At 45.4% G+C, this 23,783-nt stretch overlaps 1 protein-coding gene across 3 annotated transcripts in view; it reads left to right on the top strand.

Annotated features, from left to right (window-relative positions):
- The window catches only part of SNX24 (sorting nexin 24), a 140,569-nt gene extending 118,009 nt beyond the window's left edge, over positions 1–22,560 (top strand). For 2 of the 3 annotated variants that reach the window (XM_055141553.1, XM_055141555.1), the window contains exons 4-7: positions 12,448–12,542; positions 13,703–13,735; positions 15,127–15,191; positions 21,084–22,560. In XM_055141553.1, the coding sequence (XP_054997528.1) occupies positions 12,448–12,542; positions 13,703–13,735; positions 15,127–15,191; positions 21,084–21,151 (261 nt within the window). In that variant the 3' untranslated portion in view covers positions 21,152–22,560. Of the gene's footprint in view, positions 1–12,447; positions 12,543–13,702; positions 13,736–15,126; positions 15,268–21,083 lie in introns of all 3 variants that reach the window. The other variant, XM_055141554.1, reaches the window with a different exon arrangement.
- Positions 22,561–23,783: the final 1,223 nt, after the last annotated feature.

Below are 23,783 nucleotides of genomic sequence, written 5' to 3'. Positions count from 1 at the left end.
TAATCAGCTTACTTTTTTCTTTGTTTAGTCTCATCTCATTACCTATGTGTTCGAGTTCTTTACTGCTCTATAATGTGTACCGGGCACCTGCTGTGTTAAACAGACCAGTTTTTCATGTTTGGGTCCTTTCCTTGCTTTTTATAGACAGTGCAAAGTAGGTGTGAACCTAATTGCTTTTTCCTATTTCAGAAGCTATTTTTTATGCTGTGAACTTTCTAAAAAGCATTTGGTTAAAAATAGAATACTAGAGTTTGTGGGTTTCTTCTACCTTCTCTCCTCACTCCGTCCTTTATTTGGGGGTGTGGGGAGTGTTCTAACCAGTATAAAATTAGTATATTAAAAAGGATACAGCAGGGTTAAGGGGGTTTCTCTCTTATTGTTTTTTTTTTTAAAAAAATAAGAGTTCTGTGCTCTGTGGGCCCAGAACAGACCCAGAACAGACCCAGAACACAGAGGCAGGGGGTGTCTGTCCGTAGAGCCAAATCAAAGGCATTAACTAAAATTGGTGATTCTTTCTTGAGCCTGATGGTTTTTCTAGCATTCCAAGGGATAAGGAAACTGTGCATTTGACTGTGTGGCTCAGATATTCGAGAAGAGCCAAGTGTAGAGTCGACTCTGGTGTGGGAGAGAGGGGGGAGATGGGGGTACAGTGAGGGCGGGGAGAGAGGAGTCGACTCTGGAGCCTCTCGGTCACTCTCAGTCACTTTGCTCTTGCCCACCCGATGATTTCCCCTGACCTCTGCGAGGCGGACCTGTGCCTTTGCTCAGGGGGTGAGGGAGCACCGACTCAGTACGGGATGATACTGAATGTGTGTGTGTGGGGGTGGGGGGTAATTATACTTTTTCTATCTTGTCAACTGGCCAATAGAAGGGGCGTTCAACACTAAGATGGAAGGGGGAGAGGGCCACGTGCCGCTGAGGTAGGTGAGTGGCCGTCTGTGACACGGCTTCCTGGGCCGGGAGGCAGGTGGATTCCAGGAGCCTGTGCTTTCGTGCTTTCCTGCCATCCGCCATCGTCCCATTCCTGCCTCTGGCGGGACGCCTATCAGAGAAAGGTTCAGATAAAGTGGAACCCCATGTCAAAGTTCATGTTCTCTGTGGAGTGTGAGCCCCTGAGGAAACATCCATAGTTGCACTCTTAAGTAATGAAGGTTTCATCTGGGCATGAGAATCGGGCACGAATGCTGGAGTACAGGACGTCTGCCTGTGACGGGGCCCTTCCTCCTTGCACTTACCTGACAGGGATGAGCCCTCCTACCGCACAGCCTCCTTCAGCCAATCTCTTACTCTTGTGTTTCTTTTCTTCCTTTCTGGTTTCTGGGGGCTGCTGGTGATACCCCCCACCCCCACTCCAGCCCCAGGTGATTTCAGTGAGCAGTTTCCTGGCGGGTTTATGTTGTAGCCAGGAAGCCAAGGGTCCCTTCCTACCTAGCTTTATTAATTCTGGGCTGCTCTTGTTTCTTGCTGTAGACCTATTAACTACTTTTCACTCTTTGTACCTGTGCTCCAAGGGTTCCCAGGCGCGTCTTGAACAAAGTGCCCCTGTCACAGAGGTTCCCACCTAACATGTTCCCCCAAACCTTGCTGATAACAGGGTCTCAAATCCAGGTGATGCATTATTGCAGGAGGGGGCATTTGTTAAACAGGAGACTCGATGCAGTGTTTATACACTGGACAGCTATACATAGTGCTAGAGGTCTTTGTATTAAAAAAAAAAAATTTTTTTTTTTTGGTCCAGTACCCTGAATCTTAACTCTTAAGCAGTGGAGACGTATCTGCCTAGAAGGACCTGATCGATCTCTGCCTCGCCACTGAAACCCAGCTGGGCCAGCCTGGGTCCACATGTGCAGTATGTAAAGAAAGCGAAGGCTAAATAAATCAGAGTAATAAAGCAGGTAGTTGGGGGAATGTTTAAGAGACTTGGGAGAGCAAATTGTTCTCAAACACTTTAAACACTTTAGAAACATCAATTCATCAACACACATAGGTTATGCTAATTGTAAATCTTTCATTAAAAAACAGCCTCCTGAGGCAGTTCTCAAGCCACATCTTACAAGCCTAGTTCTGATTAGGTCTTACTACTGTTTCTTCCTTAAGGTAATAAGATAGCGGTTACATAAACATGTTCCATGATTTGTATTTAAATTAAGTGTTTGATGCCAAAGAGCTAGTACAGGAGTTAAGTTAGCACTGGACTTGCCCACAGCTGGCCCTGGTTTGATTCCCCAACACCACACATAATTCCTCAAAGACCATCAGGAGTGACCCCTGAATACAGAGTCAGGAGAAAGCCCTTAGTACAAGGGGGGTGGAGTTCCTTCACCAATAATAAAAGCTCAAAAAGTAACATTAATGCAGTGTACAATATATACTGGGAAAAATTAAGCATTCTACTGAATTCATTTAGAAAAAAAAAAACATTTGATACTTTGGTAGAGATGGCAGTGCAATAATTTTGTAGACCATTAATATTAACACTATTATCACCATGTTCTGTTGAACACAAAACATTAAACTATAAAAAAGCAAAGTACTGTGGGGATGTGTCACTGCAGAATGAATGAGTGGGTGTGTGACTCAGTGACTAGGTGCAACGGTGATCAGTCGTTTGGGAGCTAGAGAAATCTAAGTTCCAGTCCTGTCTGAGCGCCCAGATCCCTCAGACACAGAACTTGGGTGATGACAGTATCTCAGAGTATTGTCAAAATTAAATAAGATCGAGTACCCAGGAGAGGCATTAAATAAGTGCTGTTTTTATTTATTTGTTGCTTGCGTAAAAATGATCATATTTGGTACGTTAAAATGGTTGAAAACTAATTTGACTCAATCCAATGTTAGTTGTCAGCTCTATAAAATAATTCCAAGATCTCACAAGAGAAGAGCATCCTGCCAAGGGCAAGGGTTGGGAGAGCACTGCCTCAGAAGAGAACAACGTGCATGGAGACTGCATAGGAGCTGGGAGCCATTTACAGGGAGCTTGGAAGGACCTTTCCAATAATAGAGCTGCATCCGCAGTAAAACGATAAGCCGAGCCAAGATAGACTATTTTAATAGCTATTGGGATGGATAGAGCCTTAGTGGCCACATGCCACCCCCTCTGCCCCGCCCCCCTCCTCAGCACTGTCAGAAGAGAGTCCTATAAAAACAAAATGTGTTTGTGCCTAGTATTCTAATGCAGGTACATTTCATAATTATTTTCATACATGTGCCACCATGAATAGATATACTTAAAATGGTATGTCCTGGAGAGATAGTACAAGAGTTAAGGTACTTCCTTGCCCACAGCTGACCGTGTTTAGATGCCCAACACCATTATAGTCTCCCAGCTCTGCCAGGAGTGATCCTGAAGTAAGCCCTGAGGACCGTGGGTGTACTCCACACCAAGTGCATAAATAAAATGATCTATTTATTTCTTAACTTAAGATAAATTTCTCCTTTTATAAAAAATTACAGCTAATAATCTTGTTACTTTGGTGACCCCTAGTCTATGAAAAATATCCACTGAGCTTGGGCAAAAGATTTTCCTAATGTTTTTACAGTGTTTCAAGAGAGGTTGGAGCCTCTCTTTTCAGTCTCAAAATCCTAAATCTAAAAGTTTAAGGAATTGCTCCCAAGGAAGATCATTAAATTCCTCAAATCCCTGTCAGGAATCTGCTTCCTAAGAGTAGAAGAAAATTCACTCCAGTTGGACAATCGGACGTACCTAAACTTAGTCCAGTCTTTTCCACAGATAATGATTAGCTCATGAACCTAGGAAATGTCAGAGAACAGACAACTCTTGGTGGCAATCAGCAGGCAAGGCACCACAGGGTTAAGGGCCTAAGCATCTCAAGTAAAAGGGCATTTTAATGAAAACCTAAAATCAAAGTATCAAATAATCCAGGGCATAAGAAACATGTAAGGGGAAGAGAATGGGCAATTTTGAATGGAAACCAAAGATGCAATGTAGAGTCGTTGAAACTAATTCCGTGAATTTGATTTAAAAAGCAGTTCAGAGGTAGCCAAAGAGCTCGTCTGCTTGGTGGGGAAGTAATAGAGTTTGTGGCAGAAACGACACATTGCTTCAGGGCACGTTTCTCATGCTTCGTTCTGCTTTGCATCTGCAAGTGCTGGCTACCTTTACCTGCAAACTCCACTCACAGCTCTCGAGTCAAATATCCGGAGAAACTCCTTCACCCCACAAGTTAACACAGGTGCCTTGTGACTAATGCTTTAAAAAAGAGAGAGAAAGCTAGCTACTTCCCTTCCAGTAACTTCTTCCCCTGTGCTGCCTCACAGCTATTATTGTGATTATTTAGGCTCGGGCCATTTCCCTCTCCAGACACAGGGTCCTGGGAGGGCCCAGCCATGGTTGTGTGACATAAATATTTCTCTAGGAATCTATAGTCCAGAAAGGCAGCAAACGTAAATTTTAATACAGAAATAGCTCAAAAGATGGGTTTCCAATTACTCTTACTCCATGCGCGGTTTTGGCTTTTTGACCATTTCAAGAGAAGTGATATTTCTTCTTAAATATTACGCCAAAGGACGTTGTTTATTTTCGCAGATCCTCTACCATGTTAAATAGACCCTTGTCGGCGTTCTCCTTTCAGTGCCTGTCTGGATTTCTTCCCGGAGAATCTGGGAGAGCCAGCTTGTCCTCTTGAATTCTGGGAGCCAGATGCGTCCTGTGAATGGGTGTCACCCCCCTCAGCAAGGCTGCCAGGGCGTGGGGGTTCCTGAGCCATCTTCATGGTTTGGGGGGGTCATAATCCTTCTGGGATCTGTCTGCTTCTTGAAGCGATGCTTCGGGGGCTCATGGCAGGGAGCAGGGGCTGAGGTGTGCAGGTGCAGGGTACCGTGTGCAGAGTCCCTAAAGGCAGGGACACGGAGCCGCTCCCTACAGTGAGCTTGGATGCTTTTCTCTCCGCCTGGCCTCCTCTGCCCCACCCAGGGAGAAAGAAGTGTCATTTCTCTGTATACCTTTGGCCCTGGGGGTGGGGGGGGAGGGGAGGGGGGACGGGGCGGGACCGGGGAAGACCCCGCTCAGTGAGCTCAGTGCCCCAGCTTTGGCGCCAGCGACCACACACCTGCGCGGACAGCAGGCAGAAGGGGCGCCTTCATGGCCCTGTTCCGAACCGAGGGCGAGGGGCCCAGATGCTTGGAAACCTCGTCGCCCGGGCGGCCGTCGGAAGGTGGCCAAGTGGTCTCGCCCACATTGGCAGCACCCTCGCTCCCTTCTCATTATAATTGCCTGCTGGGTAGGTCTGGATCTAACTAGAATGCCAGCGTTCGATTTCAGTGTCCTCGGCGGAGACGTGTCACCGCGTGCGCTCGCCTTCGTGACAATTTTCTAAAATGGAAACTCGTGGGAAATCATTACGGTGTTTATACGGCTCCCTTGTCGGCCGGCGCGATCCTGTGATATTTTACCAGTGTTTTCCGCCGCGTGATGGCATCTCGCGAAGGTGAAGGCAGAGCAGGTCCCTCTGTAATTTGGTGACTGCATTTCACTTGCGGAAGAAGAAAAGATAACTGACAATTAAGTATTTGGGATGTCACCGAAAGAACATGTGCGACTAATCAATGATGCCCTTTGGGAGCGTGATTTTATAAAGCTGATAAGGTAGAAAAATCGGGATTTTGCTATTTGTGGTACATGATGATAATTGCACCTTTTCAATAAAAAAGACATTTCTCTTGGAGTAAACATTGAGCTTGCAGGGGAAGCTGGGAGCAATGCTATTGTTTCTCTGTCCCATGTAGGCCTTTTAATATATATTTTATATTATACATTATATATTTTATATATTTACACATATGTATATATGTGTGTATATACACACATATATATGGGGGGGGTGGGAGAGGGCAAGAGAGAGAACGATTTTATCTTCTAGAATGATATTGTTTCGTTTTTGTTTGGATCCACCCTGGTACTCCCTCATGCACAGGATGTACTCTGACCCTGTGAAGTATCTCCCTGGCCCCTAGAGTGATTCTTCTCTAGGAATATCTGGGCTATTTTAAGGTAGGACATTTATTGTTCTGAACATAACACTATAAATAATGGGTTTTTTTTTTTTGGCTTCTTATAAGCTATGCACAGTTACCCAATTGCAGTGTTTATTAGAGTAGTAGGGGATAGTGACCACAGCGTCCATTGTGTAATGTGCTGCATGCGTGTTCCAGTTGTGTCTCTCTGGCTGGAGTGCTGGAGTCAGCCCCAGCACGTGCTCCACCGTGAAGCTCTGTCCCTGGGCTCTTGTTCGCTGTCATTGATCCAAGCCTGTTTCCATCTTCCTAGTTCTTGACTGGTAATCGGGATACTTCCTGAGTGAGAAGTTAGACGGCAGGCCCGGTGACGGTGCTCAGCAGGAGACCATTGCCCTGACTTGTGTGAGGCCTTTGGTGCAAACTCTCCAGCACCTCAGATGAAAGAGCAGGAGGAAGAAATTTAATGGCTTTTTTTTAATACATTATCGCCTGAGTGCTACCCCATCTCCATGTGTGTAAGGGCAGCTACCCGGTTTTCAGAGCTCAGGAGATTTAGCTCTTCAGATGCTGGGTTTTTCCCACCCACCCATAGGCTACTTTGTACCCTCACAGGCTTCGTGCGGGAAGATCTCTCCTGAACTGGACAGTACTTTCTGCTTTTCCCACCAGCTCTGAACATCATTACCATCTTGAACACCAGGTGACTCAAAGACAGTCATTTGTAAGCCCCTGTCCCCTCCCCCGGCACCCTCCTCCCGCTCTCTCCATGCTTGGCCCCTGCAGTGGGCCGGACTCTTCCCATGCAAGCTGCTTGACTCATTTATTTTTTTCATTGCTTGCCTCTAGCTCTTCCCAAGTTCTTCTCGGTCTCCTCCTCCTCCCCCTTCATTCTCCTTCCTTCTCTTTATCCTCCTTTTTGTCTCTTCCTCTTTTTCATCTTCTTCCTGCTTCTCCTCTTCCTCCTCCTCCTTCCCTCTGAAATAGTACCTGGGTCATGTCGCAGTAAGCATGGTGAGGACTGCACAGCTCATTTTACACATGACATAAGCAGCACTTCTGACTGGCAGCCCATACCACGACCCCCTCCCCACACACAGACACCTCTTACAGAACCAGCTACTCTCACTCTTGCGTCTGGATGAATAATTCTGCCTCTCCTCATGTTTGACCCCGTACTTACACCTGCAAAATAGAATTTAATGGGACTTATTTGTAACTTTAACTCCGGCTTGTCACATTCATTTTGAATTCTGATGTTTTACCGCCTAAATGAGCAGCCCCGCACTGTCTCCTGGTTTGCGTGCAGAGCCGGTGAGCTACAGCCCAGCTCTGCAGCCCAGTTTGTAGTGACCCACCGAGGTGCCGCTGGACCCAGGGTCCATCGCTGCCTGAGCATGGCTCCTCCAACAGTTCTTCCATTTGTCTGCGTTACAGTGTATCTGGGAGATTCTTCTCCATTACATCCTCTCTCTGCTCAGGCTGAAGTCATGATTTTCTTCTAAATCAGATCTCTGCAGACTTGAGGAAAACAGTCTGTCCACCTCCACCAGCCTCTCCTAACCAGGGCCCTCTCATGTTCGAGCCAGATGAGCAGGTATATTGGCCTTGGTGTTGCACTGACCCCAGGCTCCCGCCTCCACTGTTGGCCACATTCGGTGGGAGACAGAAACCACGAGTGCCAGCTTTCTGCGCTCTGCACAGCGGCGGATCTTGGTCTGTGAGACCAATCCTTCACGGGGTAGCCTCACTGCCAGACAGATATTTCCCCGCCGCAGCCCAGAGCCTCGAGCAGTAATGAATTCTGATCACAGGACGGTGCACACTCACTCCAGCAGGTCCTAATTGACACAGAGGCAGGACGCTGAAGGAGGGGACAGGAGGCCAGCCTGCCCGTCGGGAGCTGGCAGTTGAGCTTCTTCAGGCTCCAAGTGGAAGGTGTGCCCTATCATCACGGCCACCTTGGAGCTCTGAGCAGGTGCCCCCGGGGGGGAACACTGGGCACCGGCCACTGTGGGCATAAGTATGATTTTACGTGCTGTTTCCAGGAAGCAGGCGACCCCGCTTTCTCCTCATTTTCATCCAGGCTGCACAGAAATCCTTCCAGGTGGACAGAGGAAGCAGTCCACTGGACTTTTGCTCTAAGACGAACTCTCACTGTACCACGCTGCCTCTCTAAAGAAAGTAAATATTTGGAGCTGGAGTGGGTAGGGTTTGCTTTGCACACAGCCAACCCAGGTTTGATTCTCAGCATCCACGTAGTACCCTCAAGTCTGCCAAGAGTAAGCCCTGAGCACAGCCAAGCATGGCCCCCCAAAAAGGGAGGGAGGGACAGAAGGAGGGAGGGAGGGAGGGAGGGAGGGAGGGAGGGAGGGAGGGAGGGAGGGAGGGAGGGAGGGAGGGAGGGAGGGAAGGAGGAATATTACTGGGGCCAGAGAGATAGTATAGTGGGTAGGTCATTTGCCTTACATGTAGCTGACCTGAGTTTGATTCCCAGCATCCCATATGAACCCCCAGAACACCACTAGGAGTAATTCCTTAGTGCAGAGCCAGGAGTAACCCATGAACATCACCGGTGTCACCCCAGTACACCCCACCCACCCAAAAATAAAAATGATTAGCCATGGAAGATGAATCAAAAGTAATGCTTGGCAAGCCAAGATGATGCAAATATGATGTGGTATTCAAGAATGTAGCCCATCTAACATTTTGTTCTAATAGGCAAAATAATTTTGTGTCTGCTAAGAAAGCAGGCTTGGGGGTGGGTTGGAAACTGGGGACAGTGGTGGAGGGAAGGTCACACTGGTGGTAGGCTTGGTGCTGGAATATTGAATGCCCGAAGCAACTCTGTTATTAACAACATTGTAAACCACGGTGTTAAATAAAGTTGGGGAGGAGAATATTATTTGTATATTGGGGTGGGGGCAGGAACACTTGGCAGGCTCAGGGGACCACGGACTATGTAGGATGGAACTTGGGGCCTTGCACAGGCAAAACCTGTGCTCTAGCCCATTCAGCCTCTCCCTGGCTCCTGAACTTATATATGCTTTAAATGACGCGTGCAGGGCGTCACACACACAAACACACACAAACACACAACACCCCCCACCCCAGCCACCACTTGTTTCATCTCATTGAATGAAATCATGCATTTAGGAGCCAGAAGATTTGGTTGGACTAATTTTTTTCTGTATTTCTGTCCTAATTAATGGTCATTATTCATTTTTCCATATTATGGTAAATTAAGTTTATTTAGACTCTTCTATTTGAACTAAAATATTATTTTTTTACCAGCCTTCTGAACAGATTTCAGGGAATATTCCCACCACTGATCTGAGTGCTTACTCACCCCATCCCTGTGTTATTTCCTTTAAAATTGTCCATCCTAAGATACGTATGGTTCATTTCTTTGTGATTTCAGAATATTCAGTGAACATTTAACAAAGTGCTCGCAAATATCTGGAGTTTCTGTAATCTTTTTCTTGTGACTGTATCTTACGTAAAATAGTGGGATCATCTTTATTTGGAGTACTGTGCTTGCAGAGACTGAACAGGATTAATTCCTGACCTGGTGTTGCAGTGTAAACAGCTTTTTGCCTGTCTTTTGTCATTAATGATCATGCTGTAGATGTTGCCAGTGCATTGTAAGCCAATCTGTCAAGGCAAATAAACAATTCACCTTGTTAAAATTCCCTAAATCTTGCATTAATAAAACCAAAGTAACCCCCTGAACACTCAAGAGATGTCTTCCTCCATACTGCAGTGATGGATGACATGTCTAAAGATCCTGGAAATTAAGTAGTTCAGGTCATTAAAAGTGTCCCACACTTGGTATTGATTTAATTTATTTTAAAAGGTGGGGGTGGAGATAAGAATCCCCCCCCCCGTTATTTTAACTGAAAACTACTTCTTGTACACATAATTAAAAGCATTGCCTGAGCAAACAGCTCCATATTTGTTAACGATGTTAAGCTTTATTATTCAGATAGATATTTTATCATCCTTTTACATAAGCTTGAGAAACAAATAGCTAGATAATCATTGTGACTTGTTTTGGCAGAAAGAAAATCATTTGAACTTCTTACACATGACAATTCCAAGAATGTCCTGGGCACTGAATTAATTACCTTCAGGGAATCCACAGAATTCTCTCAGGTGGATAAAGCTTTAGATGAAAATCAAATAATTTGGAAGAAATTAACTGAAAGAGTAATGAAACTATGCCTCAGTGTCAGGTAGAGAAGGTTTTTCTGTGCATAATTTTTGTAATTTTCATATTTCTATTTTGATAAGAAAGAGAGTGGGAGCCAAAGAGATAGAATAACACATCTGGTGATCACCTTGCACATGGCCCACCCAGGTTCGATCTTTGGCTTCCTGTAGGGTCCCCTGAGCACCACCAGGAGTAATTCCTGAGTACAGAGCCAGGAGTAACCCCTGAGTACCACAAGGTGTGGCCCCAAAACTAAAACATATATATACACATATATTTTGTTTATATATTTTTATGTAAGTTTATATATTTTTATTTATATAAAAATGTATGTTAAACAGGGGGCCGGAGCGATAGCACAGCGGGTAGGGCATTTGCCTTTGCACACGGCCGACCCGGGTTCAATCCCCGGCATCCCATATGGTCCCCCAAGCACTGCCAGGAGCAATTCCTGAGTGCAAAGCCGGGAGTAACCCCCTGAGCATCGCTGGGTGTGACCCAAAAAGCAAAAAAAATAAAAAAATGTATATTAAAGAAAAGAGTAAACTTTTGGGTGAATTGATGGGTAGATATGTGGGGTATAGGTGGGGAATTGTACTACATTTGGAGAAGGGTAGAGGGCTTTTATTCCATTTCTCAATATTCTAAACTAAGTCTTTGTTCCACGTATGTTCTTCAGTTATTGCTAACCGCCGTCAGCCCACTCTCCATGGACCCCATAGTTCAAACTAATGTAAGAAATGCCCAGTTGTTTATGTCTAAGGAATAAAGGATAACTCAAGAACGATCCTTTCTCTCTTTTTTTTTAATTCCCCAAGCTTCTGTGGGAAGCATGACTATGAGAGCAATGGCTAAGCTCCACACAGGGTCTCCAGGTGACCCCTCCAGGGGCTGAGCCCTCGTATTGTACCAAGATGATGATGATGCCGGGGACAGTATTGTAAAACCATGCAAGAATGGGGCAGGGATGTAAATTACTCCTCCATATAAAACCTGCAGAGCTCTGTCTGGGCAGGACACAGGGAACTCAGCCCTCCCTTTGGGATCAGTCACGTGACTACTTTGCATGGCTATTTCTGAGCTTGTGAATGCTAGTCCACATTCAAGTCTTGTTGCTCTTAACACAAACTAATTGAGAGGGAGAAAGTGATGGGAAATGATTAAAATGACTATTGGATAGTTAGAATCCTTTAGAGGTTGTTGGAGTCTTTAGTGCCTTTTCCATGGCTTTTGTTAAAAAAGGGGGGGGGGGTGGGGACACCCAAATCAGCAGACTGCACACTCTGGCAGTGAGCATTGTATTCTTAAAAATGAATATATACAACAATGCACTAATTCTCCACTAGGTTTGTCCTTGAAATTGCATAATTTGTACATCTGAGAGCTGACATGTTATGCTATTATGCCAGCTATTTGGCAGAACTCCCTAAATGAAAGAACTCTACAGATTTTTTTTAAGAGATCTGGGTGGGAAAGTTCTTACTGAGCCTTTAAGTGGAGCTGTCGCAATAGCAATAAATAAAAAATAAGTATATAAAAAGAAATAGCAATAAATGAGAGTTGGTCCAGATGCTATAATGATGATAGGTATGGGATCCTGACTAACTCTTCATTAGAAAAGTCATTTGTAGGGGCTGGAGCGATAGCACAGCGGGTAGGGCATTTGCCTTGCATGTGGCTGACCCGGGTTCGAGTCCCAGCATCCAATGTGGTCCCCTGAGCACCGCCAGAAGTAATTCCCGAGTGCATGAGCCAGCGGTAACCCCTGTGCATCGCCAGGTGTGACCCAAAAAGAAAAAAAAAAAAGGAAAAAAGAAAAGTCATTTATAATATTTCCTAAACAGTAGTGGTCTTGTGTGCAGATAAATGGGCATACACATGTAGTACTAGACCACTTTATTATTCAGCAAGGACATTTTGAGGTATATTCCTGAGCAGTGCTGTGGGGGTTCCCAGGATTTTCAAGCATTGATCGGTGTTAGACTCTCCATGAAAGCAGGTACCCTTGCGTTCTCTGCTCCATACCATCTTGTACACTATAGTAGCGCTTGCTCTGGCTGGCTGGATATGAGAACAGGTACAATTGGACATTGACGCAACGTCAGTTCTTAGTGAATGAAGTGGGGACCATTCCTCATGCTCATGTGAGGAATGAAACTGGTGAGAGCTTTGATGGATGCTTATGACTTTTTGAAATTGTTTGTTTGATGGATTGCCAAGTGTACCACACTAGTTCAATTCTGTTTTTTTTCCTTTCCCAGGCTGTCATTTTAGAAAATGAGGAACTTCCAAAGCTGTTTCTTGATTTCCTAAATGTACGACACTTGCCCTCTCTCCCAAAGGCAGAGAGTTGTGGGTAAGAATTTTTTATGGATTGGGCATGTATTTCATATTACTCTTCCATCGGTTTTTTGACTCATAAGCCAGAGTGATGTTACAGGAAGGGCCAGCATGGCCACGCCCATTCTTTCGTCAGGGGACAGCCCTTGGTTGCCCCCTGCCTGTAACCAAAGGAATTCCTTTTAAGTCCTCTTCAGATTGCAGCCAAGTAAGTGACCAACACATAGTACCTCATATTTCCACTTAAGGAAAATTACACCATCACATGTGTGATGTCAGGGGATGGAAATTAATAAACTAATATTTTATAAAAAAATTTATTTTTGAATATTTATGCAGAATCATCCTCCCTGGACACATGTATTATTTAATAGCTATAAGTGGAGGCAGGCTGGGGTGGGGGGTGGTTTGTGGAGATCGGGGAGGACCTGGGGACATTGGTGGTGGGAAATTACACGGGTGGAAGGATGGGTGTTGGAACACTGTATGACTGAAACCCAGTCATGAACAGCTTTGTAATGCTTTATGTCACGGTGATTCAATAAAATTAAAAATTAGTATGAAAAATAAAATGTTTTTAAACATTTTAAAATAAAAGCTATCCGTGACCTGAGAGATTTGATTCTGTAGCAAACAGACCTGGGAATTAAGTGCCTTTCTCTGGGTAGCTCATGTCGTAGGCAGCAGAAGCCCAGACTTTCCAGGGGAGGCTCCCTTCCCCCGCCCACCCCCGCCACCTCACCTTCGGGGACTCAGGGGCAGGCCTCAGACCTGTCTGCTGAGGATCCAGACATATCACTTCATCCACAAGTTGAAAACCTTCTTTATTATGTAAGCCCCAAAGTAGACTTTAGAGTTGTTTTGTTGTTGTTTTGCTTTTGTAATGCCAGCCATTGGGCCCCGGGCCTTCTACAAGTACAGCATGAGCTCTACCACTAGGGAGATGGGAAAGTGGAGCAATAATTCCCATTTTTCTTGGTAGGGGGATAAATTCAAGATTCCTTCAGCTGAGGCACCAGCCATGCTGTGGGCCTGTGAGAGCATCTCAGTCTCTCTTCCTCAGAGCTCCCCAGTCACACATCTAAGAATACCAGTTGTTTCTTATTTTGTTGTATAAACCTTTAATACAACTAATGTGAATTTTATTCTTTCTTTCTTAAATTAAAAACATTTTAGATCTTTTGATGAGATGGAATCTGAAGAGTCAAGGTAAGTGCAGGTACTCACCCATCAGTAGCCACACGGACCAGGGCTGGGGCTGGGTGGAGCACTGAGTGGCCAGGGTCCAGGCCGCAGCCATGGGTTTCTTCAGAGCCTTAGTTTAGTTCGGAAGAGAAACAGTGGCACACGTACATCCAGTAGAATACTGCTCTCCTCAAAGAAAAGGCACAGTCATGCACTTTGCCACTGCATGGTAGGAACTGAATGCCATCATGCCAAGTGGAGTCAACCAGGAGAGAAAAAGATCTAGAATGAGCTCTCACACATGTGGGATACAAAGTATGAAAAAGCATAGTAAGGAAATAACAAGTGGCCCAATGCAACAGAAACCTGAGAACTGCTCTACAGAACTGCACTGGCTGTGGTGGGGAAATGAGGAGAGGAGAGTGTTTTTTTTGGGGGGGCACCCTGAGATGGTGGGCAAGGGTATGGGGTTCATGAGTTGTAATACAGGAAACCCTGCCATTAACAGCATTGTCAATCACGGTGACTAAAATTGTTCTTTTTTAATGTCTTAAGCCTTTGTTTGAAAGTGTATAAGTTGTCAACAGGACCCGAGTTCACCAGTTACATTTACTTGTACGCATGTGAAGGAATAAGAACCCTTTGTTGCTTTTCTACATGTCTAGAAATAGCTCGATGGGCTGAGTGCATGCTTTGCAAGCAGGAGGGCAGGGTTCAGTCTCTGGCACTGTTGGAAAAATCCCCAAGCTGGTTGTGGTTCAAACACCAGCCCCAAAATTTACCATTTTGTAAATAGTCATACTACCAGCTTTTAAGAAATAAAACTAAAGCATAGGTGAGAGACAGAGAGCAGGAATTAAGGTGCTTGCCTTGTGGCTGGAGCGATAGCACAGCAGGTAGGGTGTTTGCCTTGCACGTGGCCGACCCGGATTTGATTCCCGACATCCCGTATGGTCCCCTGAGCACCACCAGAGGGTAATTCCTGAGTGCAGAGCCAGGTGTAACCCCTGTGCATCACCAGATGTGACCCAAAAAGCAAAAAATAAAAAAGGTGCTTGCCTTGCCTGCAGCCAACCCCAAGCTGTGGCTTGATCCCCAGTACCACCTACAGTCCCCTGAACACCGTTGGAAAGCACCCCTGAGCACAACCGGGGTGACCAAAACCAAACTCAGAGCACTTTTCAGTAATGATTTGTTGTGGAGCTGGTCATTCAGCCTCTAATTCCAAGGGTGTCGGGCTGAGGAGCTCTGCAGAGCTGGTTCCCCAGCTCCCTTTGCTCTTCCTCACCCCACAGGGAGACCGAAGGCCCCGCGCCGTCCCCACACCGCAGTCTGATCCCCTCAAAGCTAGTTTGTAGTGTTTTCTGTTTACCGTCGTCCCCTGATGCTGACATGCTTGTTCTTGACCTTTCCAGCAAACTGTCCCACCAGCCGGTGCTGCTGTTCCTCAGGGACCCATACGTCTTGCCTGCAGCCCGCGGTAATCAAAGCTGTCATCTGCTAACAGCTCTTTACTGATCTGACCCTGCGCCACGGAAGCCACGTTTTTAATACAGGTCTAACAGAGTGACATTGGTCCAGGGCTTAATAATCTGCCAATAAACCATGCTCTTGGTGTGAGAGACATTTAGAATTTTAATTGGGGCAGCCCTTTGAGGAGGAAATGTAATTTTTCTTTCTCTGTGACCAGGCTCTTTTGAATTGGAGGATTAGGAGGGAAAGTAATTTGTTATCTTCACTTTCTGGGGGCGCTTTTATTTTGCCCTCCATGTATTTTTCTGTGTTAATAGGGTTTGGATCTGAGGCCTTTGTTTGTTGGTTTGTTTTTTAATTCTCCTTAACATTAAAAATTGCAGGGGAGGTACATGACATGTGTGTCCCCATTCACATGAAGGTGGCTGCACACCCAACCAAGAATCCCCTTTTTTTATGACTCATTTCATCCACACTGACATTCTACCAGGGATACTTTTCTTTTTTTCCCTAGCACTGAATATCACCCCCTACTTCCCATGTACTTTCCCCCAAGACCTCCGAAGTTGGTGTAATTAATTTCAGTATAAATGCCAGGACCATAGAGGTAGCGTGAAGGACTAGTGTGAGCATGCGTGCTTTGCTCACCACACACCCGGAACCAATCCCTGGCGCCACGCAGTTTCTGGGCCCTGACCCACAAACACCAAATCCAGAATAGCCCCTGAGCACCACTGGGTGTACCCAGAAAACAAACAAATGACAAATGTGATTCGTATTTTATACCAAATCCTTTCTTGTGCCATGAAATTCACATTTCCTGGCCTTCATGTATGTTCCGTTCAGTCCCCCTTTACAGCCACAGTGTCAGACGCCTTCTCATTTGATTTCCTTCATACTCATCGGAAATGGGCAGATTAAGTCTCATGATTGTCTGATGGGCTTCGGGAAGGTCCCTGACTTTCTCAGCCTCACCCAGCTCATAGGACCCCTTTTGTATAGTGTTTCCTTCTGTGCTCTTTACCTATAGCAAACAGTCAGCCTGTTTCTTTGACCATGTAGCATAGCAGCTATAGATCAATGGCGGGTTGAAACTGTTTCTATGCTCTGACAGTCGGCAGGAGAAAGGGGATGTCTCCTGTGGCCAGCACACACATGGTCCGATAACTCGGTGAACTGTTGGAGTCGGAGGGACGGTGTGCTAGACACCTGCTCTGTGAGGGACCATTCTTAGCACCTCCATCAGTCATAAGAAATACGGTCTTGCTTTAGTTTTCCTGGAAAACTCTGAGGAATAATTACCTTTCTTTAGTGTTTGCTTCCCACATTAAACAGATATGCCTGTTACTATTGTAGATACTCTATGGACAAAATGTTGTATTTTTTTAAAATTTTTTATTAGAGAATTATTGTGAATTTTAGTTACAAACTTCTGAACTTTTGTGTTTGCATTTTACTCATACAGTGATTGTTTACCCGTCCCTCCACCAGTGCCCATTCACCTCCACCAATGATCCCAGTATCCCTCTCACCACCCCCGCCCCATCCCCCACCACCCACCCTGCCTCTGTGGCAGGGCATTCCCCTTTGTTCTCTTTTTGCGTGTTGTAGTTTGCAATAGAGGTATTGAGTGGCCATCATGTTCGATCTGTAGTCTACTTTCAGCTCGCATCTTCCAACCCGAAAAAAATGTTGTATTTAGCCAACATATTACCACCTAGTCCACATGGTTTGTAGTTTATAAGATAATCTTTTAGAAATGACTCCACACGTACTTTTTCCAGGCTTTATTTGTGCTGAGATAATTCATACATTGGACTGAAACTCTGTGGAAATGCCCAGAAAAGGATGACCCTTGTGTTCTAGAATCATCACAAAGCTCAGAGGAAGATGGGAGGTACTGGAGAACCATCCAGTCCTGTCCTCTCAGCCTTCTGGAACATGCTCTGGCCACTTGGTTTGATGAGGAACAGGAGGAAAGAGCTGAAGGGCCAATATCTGGCTCTAGACAAAGGTGTCCTTTGGGGCTAGAGACATAGTATAGCTAGCAGGACATTTGCCTTGAACATGGCAGACTTGGGTTTGATCCCTGGAACCCCATATGATGACCCGAGAACCACCAGGAATGATCTCTGAGCAGAACCAGAAGTATGTCCTGAGCACCACTGGGTATAGCCCAGACACCACACACACACAAACATACACACACACACACACTCAGAGAGAGAGAGAGAGAGAGAGAGAGAGAGAGAGGGGTATCTAGTAGAATGTCAGCATGGGTGAAGCGACTTACAAAAATGGGATTCTTTGAGAGGAAATGGAAGTCTCAGGTTTGAAGACAGCACGGGAACTAGGGATAGTGATTTCTATTTTAACCCATTCTGACCAACCCTTATCATAAAGGAGAAATTTACTTGACGTATTGTGTTCTAATCGTGTAGGTCTATAGCATTTAAACATGGATTTTCCTTGCAACACATTTTCAGGCTCTTTTGCCTCATCAGTGTTGAGATTCCTGCTGAGAGGCTGCTGACCGGGCAGATACTGTCCCACATGCTGTGGCCCGCAGAGTCAGACAGGGGTGACTCTAAGGCCCCGGCCTTCAGTGGTACCCTTCACAGACTCGGAGAGGAGTGTCTCACACTGCAACCTCCGATTGCATCCTCTTACAGAATGCTATTAAGTGAGCGCCGTTCTCAGCAGATTCACTTGGGCTGTGGTTTTGATTGTTCTGGATTCAGGGCAACCCTAGCTAAGGTCCCCAGCGACTACACTGTGGCTAAACTTCAATGCCATGTGTCAGGCCTCCTTCTACTTGACCTCCTGTCTGCTTTAGACCCTTCTTCAAACACCTCCTGTGGGCTGTCTCACTTTCCTTCTATTTCCTTTCCCCAGTCCCCAGCAGCTCCCATGAAGGCAGTCCTAGACCCGCTCCTCTTCTCGGGACACTTCCATGCTGTGGCCTTGACCCCCCCCCCCCCGCCCCCGGTGTAGACGGCAGAGGTATGATGCTGCCTTTGTGCCCCAACCCTCACCTGCAGCGTCTCTTGGCCTGGCAAGGTGCCCAACTCTGGGCCGCATCTTCAAGTCTTCTAGCTCTGTCTAGGTTGGTTTCCCTCCTGTGCTCCTCTTCTGCCACTCTAGGGGCCTTCCAGGACCCCAGGGTGCTGCATCCCTCCCCCCTCAGGGCTCTCGTGTCTCATCTCCTCGGTCTCCTTTCTGGTCCTCCCTGCGTGCCTAGTGTCCCTATGCCCTTCCTCTCATGGTTGACAATGAATGTTCAGAAACAGCTGGAGACCAGCAGGAACAGCAGTGAGGCTCTCCTCCCTCACGTGTTTGTTCCTCAGCCCTCAGCAGGAAACAGCCCTGGGCCATTTTCTCAGTCATTCGAGCAGCGATGGCCATTGTTTTCAGCTGTACACATAAAGAAGTCAGAATCCAGAGCTGAAAGTAGACAGAAAAAAAAAAAGACTAAACCAGACTATTGCATTGTCGGGCACTAGCTTTTAAAATAACGCTAGGTTAAAATAGTTTCACTGGTACCGGCTTTTTGCTGCCCCTCTAATGATGCTCACAGAATCCCTTTGTAGTTCCCATTCTTTCTGCCCTGTGAGCCTCCAGCATCTAGCAGATGCTCAGCGCTTAGTGGACAGTATGCCCGGGTCCTTGGCATGCTCTGCACAGCCCACAAACCCTCACGCTGGCATCGTCTCCATTCCTGTAGCACCACCAGACCCGGACCCCTCCCTGCCACTCTCAGACCCAGATTCTGCTTGATTTCCCCTTGCCCTTACACCACTGTTTGATCTGTTCCTTACAGTGATACAGAATGACACAGTATTTCGTGTCATTTTCTGTTTGGTACTTTTTCTCTGAGCTAACTTCTCTGACTCCATTAAAGCTGAGTCTGCGCATGAGGTCATTTGTCAGATGGACTTTCATGTTCGGGCTGCACAGGATGAAAGACAGCGATGCTCGTGCGTGCCAGATGCCCTTGTGGGCATTTTACTTCAATTTAATCAACTGCTTCCCTTCTGGCTATTAGTGTTAGAACCACTTCTGTGTAGGAGAAATACATTTAAAATTGAAGTCATTGCTTTTGAAGGATATCTGAGCGTATAAGTATTTTTTATAAGTATTGCAAACTTCTAGATATGCTTAATAAAAAATTACATCAATTCATGTTGAAAGATGTGGACTGGAGAGATAGTACCATGGGCAGGGCATATCCCTTGCAATGTGGCTGACCAGGTTTTGATTCCTGGCACTTCGTATGGCTCTCCAAGCACCTCCAGGAATAAGCCCTAAACACAGGTGTGGCCCCAAAACAACAACAAAAAAGAGGAATCAGCAAGAAATCCAGTGTCTAGCCAGAGAGATAGTACCAGGGTTAAGCCACTTGCTATGCATGCCGCTGACCCTAATCCAGTGCCCTTGAGTACCAGTAGGGAACACTTCTGAGCACAGAGCCATGAGTAGCCCCTGAACTCCACTGGGTGCAACCTCCCCTCAAAAAAAAAAAGAAAGAAAGAAAGAAAATAAATCCAGTGCCATTCACCAAAAGTAACTGAATACACATATGGAAATATTTTTTTGCTATAAAATCATATTTTTTATTCATTTGCTTGTCTCCAGGCTGGCATATAAGCACATGATGTGTGCCAGAACAGTTACTTACATACCCAGTAACTAGACAGTAAGTACCTGGAACCTCATGGGGCTGGTACCTGCCATGTGCCAAGCCCTTCTTTTATCCAGCGAGTTTGCTAACGCCCTACCAGGCAGCCCCAGTTATGAAATCCCTCACTAGGCACATGTTGTTCATCATCCCTTTGAACTCACTCCCGCTCGTTCTCTGAATGACAGCCAGCGTCATCTTTTCAAAGCCCTGTTTTCATTTCTGTCTCACGCTGCTGAAAATCCTTCCCTAGACTCTGAGCTGCTTTTCAGACAAAGCCAGAATTCCCGCCCTTTCTGACCAGGTGTGCGATAGTGCCCCTGTCCTGGGCTGCTCCTCTCCTCGTGTTCGGCCCTTTCTGATGGCACCCAGTATTCCCATGGGCGTGGTTTTGCAGAGCAGACACTCCAGAGGTTGGATTGCTACATGAGCAGTCTTTCTTCTTCAAGTATTAGGCCACTGTACTGTTTTATACAAGAACGACACGTATTAAAGCGATGGGCTTAGCACTGACCTGGATTCTGATGATGTTCTAGTTGAAGTGTCCACATGAAAATCCTGAACACTTGAAAGATGAGTTCCTCTGTTCAGGTTAGTCGGACACTATCGGGAGCCAGCAGACCCGATAGCCCTGCATTTCCTTCATGTATCTCCTATAAGAATGTAACTGATTTTTCAAGCTTGACAGGATGGCATTTGTCCCCGTCCTTCTTAAGTTGGGAAGACAGCCCCGCATCTCGCTGTTCTCCAGAAGCCGGGACAATAGAACAAGCCCCCTCACAACATCTTGGACTACGGGCTGCTGTAAACCACAGTGGAAAAACTGCAGCAAAGTATTCCCCATAGAAATCTTGGAATTCCTGCAAGTGTATTGAGATTTTGTTAGAAATTGAATCGCCAGTGTAATCCATCTTCCTTGTGAGAAAACATTCAGATAAAAGAACTGAGGCCCAGCAGCATTCACCATTAGAACATCCCTTAAATCAATAAGCTACAAATCTGGCCGCACGGTCCTGGTGGCTGGACGCAGCCAGCGTGACGGATAGCACATCCGCCCACCCACGGATGTTGATTCCCAGCTAAGAGTCAGCCTGACCTGGGGAGATGCTGAAAAGCAATAAAACACTTTTCTTTATATTGTGCAATTCTGTTGAGATATATATGTATATTTTTTTTCCTTCAATGTGCATTTAAAAAAGCTATGTTCCTTTTGTTTTCCAGATTTTCCCAACGTGGTTATTGAAGGAGTTCTGCATGGGATATTTTACCCTCACCTACAGCCTAGGTAGAAATCTGATGTGTCCAGAAGCCAAAGCAACTCTTAGAAGTCGTAGGCAAGGCTATCAATAGCTACCAAATTAACCTAAACTCTGTGACACAAGCTAGTGGTAAAGCTCTCAGTCCCAGCTAAATTCAGGGCAGGGATGCTCCCATTAGAGTGGTGCTTTTAAAAATAGAAACTGAATGGTAGTGGGGAGGTTACCTTTAAGATAGAGCATGTAGCTGCCTTTTAGAAACCCAGCAAAGGGAGGCCAGAGAAGCCCCCTGGGGGTCCTGAGAGAAGCAAGCTCCTGGGTCTCGGGTGCCATTTGCTAATTGAAAAAATCCTCTCCTGAATCGACACTGAGACTGGCCAGTGTCAGTAGCTCTTTTGTTCGGATTTTATGACACACTAGACTTTTCATCGTGAGATTTTTTTCTCAGCCAGCGATGGATGTTTCCAGAAAATGCTGGCACCAAGGAAGGTATCCTGGAAACTCACAGCTCAATGTGGGAAAGGACTTAAACTGGAAATTAAGTGATACTGACAGTATTAAGGCATTTTTTTAAATTCATGGCGTTTAAACATCAATGTCCAGTGGAGTTGCACATCACCCAGGGTTCACGTCTGATGTCACCACATAAGATTAAAAGGAAATGAAGCGGATCATTTCAAATGGTGCCATGTTGGGAAATCTGTCTGTCCACAACCAGCTGTTATTTTTTTTGTTGTTGGAGGAAGTGACTGTCGCCAGTTGAAGACCAACTGAAGTTGTTGGATCAGTTAAGGGGTCATTTCATACAAAGCAGAAGCAAAAACATACCTTTAAACACTAGAATTACACCTCGCCCTGTGAGACTTGGTCTTGAAGAGGCAGATGTGAGCTGGCAGTGCCCAGGAGCACCCGATGGACACTTGTCTGGGTTGAGTCAAGTGCATCCATTGAATGAGGGGATGTTGCCACGGGATTTCCTGTTACTTCCTTACTGTTCCACTGACCTCATATTGTAATACAGAAATGTGTTTATGACATAACTCTACAAGCATCATATGGACGTTCTTAATGTAAAAGATAAAAGTTTAGACCCCAGTTCTATGTATGTGCTGTGTTTGGACATTTCATTGAGCACGAATTAATGGCTATCCTATTTATGGTTATTTGTTTTAACAAGCTTTTGTGGGAGGAAATATTTAGAATCAAAACTAATAAATGAATCTTAGTTTTGATTAGCATCTAAATTAGATTTTAAACTTGCTACAACTTTCTAAGATCCATTTAGAATATGTGTGTTACTTGACATTGGAAAGAAGAACTAATGAATCATGTGTCATGAACCAAGAACTAATGAACAGTAAAGTGTTAGAGATGTTTTTTTTAAATGTTTTTGTTACTAGCATTTTGAGTTAAATAAAAAGAAGGAATAAGAAATATCTGGACTTGTCCTCTGCTTCCAGGATGTTATTAGAAATGTAAATTGTGTTTTATCTCATTATGTACATGCAAACACAATCACTGTTACTGTCATCCCGTTGCTCATCAATTTGCTCGAGCAGGCACCAGTAACATCTCCATTGTGAGACTTGTTGTTACTGTTTTTGGCATATCAAAGACGCCATGGGTAGCTTGCCAGGCTCTGCCATGCAGGCGAGATACTCTCCATAGCTTGCCAGGCTCTCCAAGAGGGGCGGAGGAATCGAACCCGGGCCAGCCACGTGCAAGGCAAATGCTATTGCTCTAGCCCTATGCAGACACAATGGCTTTCATGTATTTACAAACATTTATTTCTAATCTCACACATCTGTCACCTATATTAGCCAATACATAATCATTAATTATAATTTACAAAGATCATAAGAATTTATAAAACTAAAAATTGTTATTGGCCAACTCCCTGGGTTTTTGGTGGTTTGAGAGACCATATGCAGTACTGGGAATCAAACTGGGATTGTCACTATGCAAGACAAGTGTCTCAACCACTATACTGTCCCTCTGGTCCTCAGAATTTTTTTTTCTGAGAATTGAAATTTTTTTTTATTTTATTTTATTTATTTTATTTTTTTGGTTTTTGGGTCAAACCCAACGATGCACAGGGGTTACTCCTGGCTCTTCACTCAGGAATAACCCCTGGCGGTGCTCAGGGGACCATATGGGACGCTGGGATTAGAACCCGGGTCGGCCGTGTGCAAGGCAAGCGCCCTACCCACTGTGCTATCGCTCCAGCCCCGAGAATTGAAATATTTTTAATATCTTTAATTTTAATTGAATCATCATGAGATACACAGTTACAAAGTTGTTCATGATTGGGTTTCAGTCATACTCTGTTCCAACATCTGTCCCTTTACCAGTATGTTTCCCACCACCAATGTCCCCAATTACCCTCCTGCCTCTCCCCTCTGCCCCCTCCTCCACCTGCCTGTATGGCAGATAGCAGGCACTTTTCTTTTCTCTGGCTCTCTCTCTCTCTCTCTCTCTCTCTCTCTCTCTCTCTCTCTCTCTCTCTCTCTCTCTCTCTCTCTCCCCCCACCCTTCTCCACCCTTCTCCACCCTCCTCCCTCCCCTTTTGGGCATTATGATTGCAATACAGATACTGAAGGTACTGAGAAGTTATCTTATATACCTTAACCTACTTTCAGCACTCCGTTCTTGTCCAGAATGATCA

This window comes from Sorex araneus, chromosome 6, assembly GCF_027595985.1.
Source record: "Sorex araneus isolate mSorAra2 chromosome 6, mSorAra2.pri, whole genome shotgun sequence".
In the NCBI taxonomy this organism is placed as follows: domain Eukaryota; kingdom Metazoa; phylum Chordata; class Mammalia; order Eulipotyphla; family Soricidae; genus Sorex; species Sorex araneus.
This window is presented reverse-complemented; position numbering and strand designations above follow the sequence as displayed.